General features: G+C 52.5%; 1 protein-coding gene across 2 annotated transcripts; it reads left to right on the plus strand.

Moving 5' to 3' along the window:
• Window positions 1–921: 921 nt before the first annotated feature.
• Window positions 922–7,850, plus strand: GJB1 (gap junction protein beta 1). Of its 2 annotated transcripts, none has more exons than XM_082609911.1 (2): window positions 922–993; window positions 6,336–7,850. In XM_082609911.1, exon 2 carries the CDS (start codon window positions 6,352–6,354, stop codon window positions 7,204–7,206), a length of 855 nt encoding a protein of 284 aa, XP_082466037.1. In that variant the 5' UTR covers window positions 922–993; window positions 6,336–6,351; the 3' UTR covers window positions 7,207–7,850. The 2 variants fall into 2 exon arrangements, with proteins under 2 accessions (XP_082466037.1, XP_082466038.1); XM_082609912.1 differs by lacking the exon at window positions 922–993 and adding an exon at window positions 3,074–3,285.
• Window positions 7,851–9,599: the final 1,749 nt, after the last annotated feature.

Raw genomic sequence — 9,599 nt, forward strand, 5'->3', positions numbered from 1 at the left:
CTGCCATCTGCCCCTGGCATGTAACCAGTACTGGGTACCCAACAGGTGTCCAGTAAAGACTTATCAGTTGATGTACCCATATGCCCGGGTTTGGCCAAGGGAAGCCAGAGCTCTGGCTCTCTTTCTGGCAGTGAGCTTGGGCTGGGGTGAAGAGAAGTCAGGGGACCAGTTTCTGCTGACTTCACTTATTTCTTCACTGCCACTCAGGTCACAGAGTTAGCAGGATCTTCAGGTAAACCTTCCTTCAAACTGGACTGATCCCTCAGTTAATGGTTGACATTCTCTGTTTACCTTAATGATTGCCAAGATCTGTTGCTGCACACGATACATTTTGTGGTTCAACTGCTTTGGCCCCGAGGGTAGAAGGCAATTCTGAAGAGGTTTTGGGGTTCTGGGATGGGATTGGAAATACTTTGGTCCATCCCTAGCCACTCAGGGCATGGGCGATAAACAGACGGCCACAGAGCACCCTGGTACTGCCATGTGGGGGAAGCACTGCCGTCTCTCACCTCAGCCTCAAGTGGCCAGTAAGCATTGCCCATGGCTTTTTTTTTTCTCCCCATAGTCATATCATTTTAAAGACTGGGAGCTGGAAGGGATGGAAGGGATGGCACATATTGGATCTACCTATGGCCAGGGGTTGGGGAAGGCTGAGGGCTGAGCCCAGGTCCAGTTCAGCCTCCCAGACTGGGCTAAATATGCATACATGGGTGACGATGATGCCTCTCTTCCTCTGGGACAGGGCAGTAACTTCAGGCTATGTGATCTGTGTCTCCAAAGCCACTGGGAGCTCAGGGGATCAATCTTATTTAATGATTTTGTGTGGGAGGAAGTAGGGCTGGTTAATGTTTGTCTGGTTCCTCTTGGGCTGTGGGCCATATCTGGCTCCAGCCCTGGGCTCTTTGTCCCTCCCCTGGACTGGGCTGACAGTACCTAGTGACATAGTGCAGACACGCTTGCAGACATTCCCTGGGAAAGGGCAGCAGCAGCCAGGTGAGGAAGCTGGGGGCTGAGGGAGGTGGGCCCCGGGGGCTGGTGTGGCCCAGGAGGGCAGAAGCAGGGGCTGGGGAGAGGCCCGGGTTTTGCCTTCTCTTGGGCTCAGGATTCAGCCACTTAGATCCCTTCTCTGCTTCCTTCTGAGCTGGGCTGAGGCCCCTCCCGCCAGGCTTGCTTAGTTTCTCTCTGTAACCCCCAACTCATCCTCTTTCCAGGCTCCGTGTTGCTTCTGCTCTCACTCTTTTTTTTCCCAGACAAGAATCCCCCTCATCTCCACAGGGTCAAATCCCCGGAAAGACTTGAGGGGCCCCCACCAAGCTCAGGGTGGCCAAGTTTATCTCTTTAAGACATTTCCTGCCACACAGGGTTAGGGTTCGGTGGGGCCTCTGGGCACTGCCCGGTGCTGTCTTCCTTCCCTGATTGGAAGGTAAACCAGGCGTGCAACCAACATGGGGGCTGTCAGCGGATGAATACAGTGCACTCAGCAGGCCCAGAGGACCAGCCAATGGGGCCAAGATTTGGGAGCATGCGTTTCCTTCTTCTTGAGGGAGACAGGGAGACTCAAGCTGAGCTTGGTGTAACTGATGATTGGGAGATCTAGAAGACGGGTGGCTCCCCCCACCCCAGCTGTTTAAAAGTTGTTCCAGCTGTTGGGAATGGCACTTCAGAATGCATGGACTTTTAGAAAATGAGATGGGGAGAGGAGAATAGAGACAAGAGGGGTTTGAATGGAGAGAAGTCTATATGAGGATGCAGCAGAGCAATGGGGAAGGGACCCAGGCTTTGGTGAGGGGCCAACATGAATCCTAATCTGAGCTCCAGCACTGGCTTACCAGCTGTGTGATAAGTTACTCAGCTTCTTTGAGCCTCCATCTCCTCCTCTGTGAATTGCAGACAATAACCCACAGCTCACAGGGTGTAGTGAGGATAAGAGTTAAGGAACAGACCACTTCTAGCACACAGTAGGTATTTCATAAATGGTGGCTGCTATAATAAGCCCAAGTAGAGAGCAACAGGAAGTCAGATAGCTGATGGAGGCATAAGAGGGCATAGTCCAAACAGTGACGAAGGGAGCTGATATTAGCAGCAGTTCTGTGGAAAGACCATGGCAGAGTGAGAGAAGAAGAAAACTGGAATGAGCTAGATTGGCCCTGACCCAAGCCCGGCCACAGAATACGTATGGCAGCGTGGAGGGAACAGTGCAGCGACTGAGGTGCTGTGGAACCACAGGGGGTAGGCGGTGAAGAGAAGCAGGTGAAGAGGCAGAGGGCCGGAGGAGTTTGGTCTTAGCCAAACTGATGAAGGCAGCCCAGAATTCAGAAGAAAATCTCAAAGAAAGGTCCCTGTCCTTTCCTGGCCAGAGGCTGCCTGTGAAACAGGAGAGGGAGTGTGGAGTCTGAAGCTGAGTGTAACCTCAGCCAGCCCAGCCGGGCCTCTCTTCCCCAAACCAGAAAGACACAAGGAGTTGGAAGGAGGCACGGGGAAGAGGTGGGAGCAGAAAGAGAGAGACAGACTTGATGAAAGTGTGTGTGTGTGCACGCATACCCACGCATGCTGGCACACGTGGAAAGGAGTATACGATTTTGAGTTATGGGCCTGGTCTCAGAATGCAGTGTCCTTTAAGGAAGGGAGGCTGCCAGTGTACAAAGGCTTTAGGGTCAGAGGAGAACAAATTTGAAATTTGACTCTACCATTTGGCAGCAGTGCAGTTGTCACTGAGGTAAGTTATTTAACCTCTCTGAGCCTCGACTGCCTTGTCTGAGAAGCGGGCATAATATTAGTTGGAGACACTGAGGACGATCTCCTGATTTGGAACTGTGCTTGAGTGCTTGGGCAAATCTGAATATGAGGGCAAGGCCAGAGCCTGACATGGTCAGAGAAGTCTTGCCCAATTAAACATGAGAGCAAAACACTCCTGGAGCAACACAGAGCATATCAATACCTGGACTTTAACCCAAAGTCACAAAAACAGTTTGGATTTCAAAATCAGGTAAGTCCCCTGGATGTTTTTGAAATGAAACCCTTGAGGTATTGATGTTGACATAGGGATCAGCTCTCCTTCCAAAGGGAGAGCAAAAATTGAGATCCCAGTGCCTGCACAAGGGTCCTTAGGGGCCCCAAAGGGAGCTCCTGGCTATGTCCCAGAGGGCTCAAGAAGATGGGAGGCGGAGAGCTACAAGAACCTAGAAACTCAGGGGTGGCCAGGCTGTCTGTGGGGCACCGCTGAGGGACAGAGAGAAGAGAACATATGAAGTTTGCTCTGAGGTTTGAGGAAGCAGCTGGAGAAAGGTAAGGAAGGGGAAACAGAACAAATCAGGAGGCCGCCGAAAGCCCTGGGAAGGGAGGAGAGGAAAACAGCTGTCAGTTATAGGAAAGGGGAGAAGAGCTAGAAGAGAATAAAAGCCAGACCAGTCTTCGATCTCTCTGTTTCTAAAACACACTCATAGAAAGAAAAATGATCATTGTAGCTGAGGCAGTAAAGCCTTATGGGAAAGAGTATGGGCTCTGGAGTCAGCTTGACCTGGCTCAAATCCCAGCTCCGGCACGTACTCACTGCATGACCCTTGTGACACTGGGGTAAGGCCCTTCACCTTCCTTTGCCTCAGTTTCCTCGTCTGTGACATGAGGATTACAAATAACACCTCCGTCACGGGGTTGTTCTGAGATTCACGTGAGATCGTGTGCATGCAAGGGCCTGGCCCATAACAGGGGCTCAGGAAATGGTTATTCTTTTTTTTTTTTTTAAAGAAGATGTTGGGGGTAGGAGTTTATTAATTAATTTATTTATTTTTGCTGTGTTGGGTCTTCGTTTCTGTGCGAGGGCTTTGTCTAGTTGTGGCAAGCGGGGACCACTCTTCATTGCGGTGCGCAGGCCTCTCACTATCGCGGCCTCTCTTGCTGTGGAGCACAAGCTCCAGACGCGCAGGCTCAGTAGTTGTGGCTCACGGGCCTAGTTGCTCCGCGGCATGTGGGATCCTCCCAGACCAGGGCTCGAACCCGTGTCCCCTGCATTGGCAGGCAGATTCTCAACCACTGTGCCACCAGGGAAGCCCCGGAAATGGTTATTCTTAATAATGCTCCTCGACCACCTGTTTTTGACTCTAACGTGTCTCACTGGATGAAGCATTTCTTCCCGGGGTACCTCCTGTAGCAGCTCTGCCTTCAGAATCCCAGGCTTGGGAGAAAGGGCACCTGCATCCCTGCTTTTCCCACACTGGTTTAGGCCCACAGCGTAAACTGGCTGAGGCTTTTTTGTTAAGCTAAATGAAGAAACCTTGTTCAGAGAAGTAATCTATCTCCCATGGACCGTCCCTTCGTCCCCCAGTTCCTGTCATTCCATTCCGTTCCCCACAGCTTTTCCAGCTGCTAATACCCTACCCTTTCCCTTACAACAACCACTGCCCCTGCGTCCAGGCCTGTGTGCTCTCACAGCCAGTTCCCGGCTTCCAGCATGATCTCCCTGCAACTTAATGGCAGAAGTGGTGGGGAGGCCTTCTTTGCCTGCCTAAGGGACAGAGGGGAATTTCTTCCCTAGAGCAACCAGCAAGCTCAGGAAACCAGGAGTTACCATGTATGCTTGACTTGGGGGCAGGGCAGCAATGGAACAGTCTGTTCTGTCTCAGAGAGACACTATAGGTCAACAACAGCATTGGGAAGGAAAAAAGAGGGATATTGGGTTTGGCAGATCACTTAGTTCCTCCGAAGCCACATTGTTTTCTCTTCCTGATAAGGTTTTTACTTCCCTTGATCACCAACTATGAGATTGGAGCTGGGCTAAGAACTTTTGCAGGTGGCTTCTTTGAACCTCACCATAACCCTGGGTATTAACCCCATTTATAGATGAACACGGCAGACTCAGAGGTTCGGTAACTCAGCCCAAAGTCGTAGCCAGTGAAGAACCAGTATTCAGACCCAAAGCTAGGTGACTCTTACCTATTGCATCTTCTAACTTTCTGTTTGCTTGCTTAACGTTTGCTTTCTCCTCCTGGCTTGTCCTCACCTGGCCACCCTCGATATGGGCTCAAGGAGGAATGGTCAGGGTTTGCTCCATGACACTGGAGTTGGACTGTACTCACTGGTCAGCAGCTTCCTTGTTTCTTGTGCTTTTATGGGTAGCATTAGCTTTTGCTTCTGTTGCTGCTGCTGTTGTTGACATTAACGGCTAGGCTTCGCTTTTGTGGACACCATCAGCAAAAGCACAAGGATTATACCATGGAAAGAGCCTAGACTTCTGCTGCGGATACCTTTGTGTTTCATCTTACTCAAACACTTCAGCTGTGTGATCTTGAGCGAGTTACTTAACTTATCTGAGCTTCAGCTTCCTCAGCTGGAAAGACTGGGGTAACAGTCCTTAGACGCTTGCTAAATGGGTCAAAAGAAAGAATGTATGGGAAAACGCTTAGCACAGTTCCTAGCTTGATAAATGTGAGCTCCCTTTCCTAACCTCAAGCTCACCCGTTCCCTGGAGGGGATCTAAGCCTAGGAAAAATCCTGCTGAATCTAAGTTTCTAGTAGAGTCACCGGAGAGGGCCTCAGCCCAGAGCCTCCTGTTCCCCCGGGTCCCCTCTTACATGCACCTGTCTTTGTTCCATCTTCCCCCTGCCCGCCCCGCTGTGGCCATTCTTCTGGTGGGGCTATGGGGCGGGTGCGGCGATGGACCGGGCGGGCACAGAACAGGTGGGTGCAGGCTGGGTGTCCGGCGCTGGGACACAAGTGCTCTGTGTGTAGGGTGGGCGGAAGTCAGGGCGTTTGATCTGAATTCTAAAGGGCGTTGTTCAGAGCCCCACAAAGGTCCCATTGTGCAGACACTGGGTATAAAGCAGCATATGACTCCCCAGCACCGGGCGGTGATGAATTGGGACGCAGGCGCGGACCCAGGGACCACTCCCCCTGCACAGACATGAGACCATAGGGGACCTGTCTGGGTGGCCTCAGGGATAGGCGCTCCCCAAGGTAATGAGGCTTTGTTGGGTTTGCCCCAGGTCCAGACTTAAGGAGCTGGGGGAGGGGGAGCTAAAGAGGATGGGCCGGCAGAACAAGATGGGCCTGGCAACAAAGGGCAGGAGAGGAAAGAATGTTGGATAAAGGCGAAGAAGGGAGATGGGGCTCAGGGAGGTCAAGTCATCAAGTGAATGAGGGAGGAGGAGGAGAAGTAGGAGGAAGAGAAAGAGAAGGAGAGGCTAGCACGGGAGAGGGGGTGGTGAGGAAAGCTATGACTCTCCTTCTTCCTTTCTTGTCCCTGGCTCTCGGAAGGGGTAAGGGGGTGTCAGGCAGCGTTATGGTGCCTGGCTTTCGGCCCCAGGTTCCTGACAGCTTGCTCTGTGGCTCATGTTTTGCAGGTGTGAATGAGGCAGGATGAATTGGACGGGTTTGTACACCTTGCTCAGTGGTGTGAACCGGCATTCTACTGCCATTGGCCGAGTGTGGCTCTCGGTCATCTTTATCTTCAGAATCATGGTGCTGGTGGTGGCTGCCGAGAGCGTGTGGGGTGACGAGAAGTCTTCCTTCATCTGCAACACCCTCCAGCCTGGCTGCAACAGCGTCTGCTACGACCACTTTTTCCCCATTTCCCATGTGCGTCTGTGGTCTCTGCAGCTCATCTTGGTTTCCACCCCAGCTCTCCTCGTGGCCATGCACGTGGCTCACCAGCAGCACATAGAAAAGAAAATGCTGCGACTTGAGGGCCACGGGGACCCCCTACACCTGGAGGAGGTGAAGAGGCACAAGGTCCACATCTCAGGGACACTGTGGTGGACCTATGTCATCAGCGTGGTCTTCCGGCTGCTGTTCGAAGCCGCCTTCATGTACGTCTTTTATCTGCTCTACCCTGGCTACGCCATGGTGCGGCTGGTCAAATGTGAGGCCTACCCCTGCCCCAACACAGTGGACTGCTTCGTGTCCCGCCCCACGGAGAAAACCGTCTTCACTGTCTTCATGTTGGCCGCCTCCGGCATCTGTATCATCCTCAACGTGGCCGAGGTGGTGTACCTCATCTTCCGGGCCTGCGCCCGCCGAGCCCAGCGCCGCTCCAATCCGCCCTCCCGCAAGGGCTCCGGGGGCTTCGGCCACCGCCTCTCACCTGAGTACAAGCAGAACGAGATCAACAAGCTGCTCAGCGAGCAGGACGGCTCCCTGAAAGACATACTGCGCCGCAGCCCCGGCACCGGGGCCGGGCTGGCCGAGAAGAGCGACCGCTGCTCAGCCTGCTGATGCCACAGACCAGGCAACCTCCCATCCCGTCCCCCACCCTGCACCGGCCTGCCCCTCCTTCTCCCCTGCCGGTGCACAGGGCTCGGTGCACAGGCCTCAGACTGCTAGGGATTGCTCCATCAAAACCTTCCTTCTCTCCCAACTTCCCTTCCTCCCAGGGCCTTCTGCCTCAGGGGCTGAAGGGGTGGGGAACTGGAGGCCACCCACGCCAGCACTCAAGGCTACTGGGCGTGTGGGCCGCGCTCGTTGCCTGCACCCCTTCCACTTCCCTCTCCCTCTCCCTGGGACCACTGGGGACCAGAGGTAGGATGCTCTGACAACATCTCCAATTATGAAACTAATCTTAACCCCGTGCTGTCAGATACCCTATTTCTGGAGTCACATCAGTAGGGAGGGATGTGGGCAAGTGGAGTGGAGGGAGGGTGCTGTGGACGTGTGGGTGGAGAAGGGAGGGTAGCAAACGCAAGAAAAGGAGGAACAGTGCTTGCCGGCCCAAGGAAAAGGAGGACATGTCTGGGGTGGAGGAGGTAGGGAGGGAGAAACAGGCAGATAAGCTGGAGTGGGGGTTGGTCAGGGCTGCCTTTGCCTCTAGTCCCTAAGGCCTCTCTCTGCCTGAAATGTTACACATTAAACAGGATTTTACAGTAAACGAAGAGGTGGCTTGTGTGTTTGTGAAGTTCTTTCTCCTGCAACATCTGACCTCCCCCTGGATGAGCTGGCCTTGGCTTTTTGCTGATCAAGAAAGGAATGGGCAAAAGAGATAGTGACTTGAGTAGCTGAAACTGCCAAGGAGGGATCGCCACCCCCCAGGCCGGGCAAAACCAGGCCTGGGGCCATTCTCTCCTGTTTTTTGGTTTGGGGATCCCCCCCTCCCATTTTTTCATAACAGCTTTATTGGGCTCTAATTCACTTACCCCTTCCTCTGATGTGATTTTTTTCATCCATTTTAAGTATACAGTTTATTGAGTTTGGGTAACTGTGGGCAGTTTCGTAAACATGACCACGATCTATTATAAAACATCTACATTCCCTCAAAAAGTTTCCTTGGGCCCCTTCCTCTGATTTTAAAAAGATTAAAATGACAACTCCTCCTGGAAAGACAGGAAATGCTAGAGAAAGTTTGCAAGTCGGAGAGGGTAGCCGGCATCCCCATGGCTCCACCCACATGTCCCCTGCACTCCTGGGAGAAATATGCCCTGCTCTTCCTCGAAACTCAGCGTTCACGGCTGACTGATGCCCCCAGGCCACCCATTGGATTGCACAGTGACTTTGACCCCTTTCCTCTGACATAGCCCCAGATTCTACCCTCCTCCCCAGTTTCTTCCCCTCAGGAATCAATGCCTCCCACCCCAGAGATGCCTCTAACACAGGTCAAACATTTCACAGCAGCGGCAGCAGTTTCCTTGCCAGCATCACTCGCCCAAGAAGCAGGTAGCCCCCTCTCCCTCGGTCAGCTGTGGTAGGAAGAGCTCCAGGCTGGCACGTGATAAAGCTGGGCTCAACTCCTGGTTCTGTCACTTAGTAGCAAGGCATTCCCTTCCCCAAGCTTCAGCTTCCTTGTGAGCAGACAAGGGCTGGCCTAGCACATCTCTAAGCTCCCGTTAACACTCTGGGCTCCTCGGATTCCCAAAGGACTCCCCCAGTTTCATGAGGGTTCCCCATCACAGAGTCACTGCCCTCACCAATGGCCCCTCGGAGTAAAAGTTTTCCCCACAGTAAGTTTCTCCCCTCAGCTTCCCTACCTCTTAATAGAAAAAATTATTTGCCACTCCCTCTCAGAGAATGCTGACTCCCTGTGGGAAATATATCAGAAAGGAAGAGAAAATCAGGCATAATCTTATCAGAATTGTTCTCCAGAAACAGTCTTTTCCCTTCAGACAGAAAGCCTGGGAGGGCTCCTCATTCCAGGAGGTTTCTCCTTTAGAAAAGAAAGGAGAGAGTAAGTATTCCTTTCCCACACACTCAGCAATCCTGAGAGAGAGCTTCCCCCTCTCTTAAAAGAGAGACATTCCTTTCCTGCAAGAAATTTCCTTCCTCCTTAGAAACAGACAGCACACTCTGTCAGAGGAGAGGTCCCCACCCCCTCATGGTAGGGAGATTTCTTTTCTTATTGAAATCCACCCACCCACAACACAAACAAGAGCATCTCCTCTCTGTCCAAAAGGCCATCGAGAGAGAAAGCTTTTCTTTTTAAAAACCCATCCTGGTTCAACAAAGGAACTTCACGCCCTTCTCACATTGAGAAATGTTAAATCCCTCACCTCAGACATCTAGTTTCTCTTCAGAAGATTCTACGAATCCCCCTTGGAAAGAGGTTCCATCTCCAGATCCAGGCTTTCCTCTCCAGGGGGCAGTGGTGGGACAATAAAGCTACCGGGCTGGGTGTTCCAGCC

Source organism: Mesoplodon mirus (assembly GCF_964341445.2).
Source record: "Mesoplodon mirus genome assembly, chromosome: X".
In the NCBI taxonomy this organism is placed as follows: Eukaryota; Metazoa; Chordata; class Mammalia; order Artiodactyla; family Ziphiidae; genus Mesoplodon; species Mesoplodon mirus.

Coding starts and splice junctions, on each gene's coding strand:
- GJB1 (XM_082609911.1), top strand. CDS start 6,352: ATGAATTGGACGGGTTTGTACACCTTGCTCAGTGGTGTGAACCGGCAT.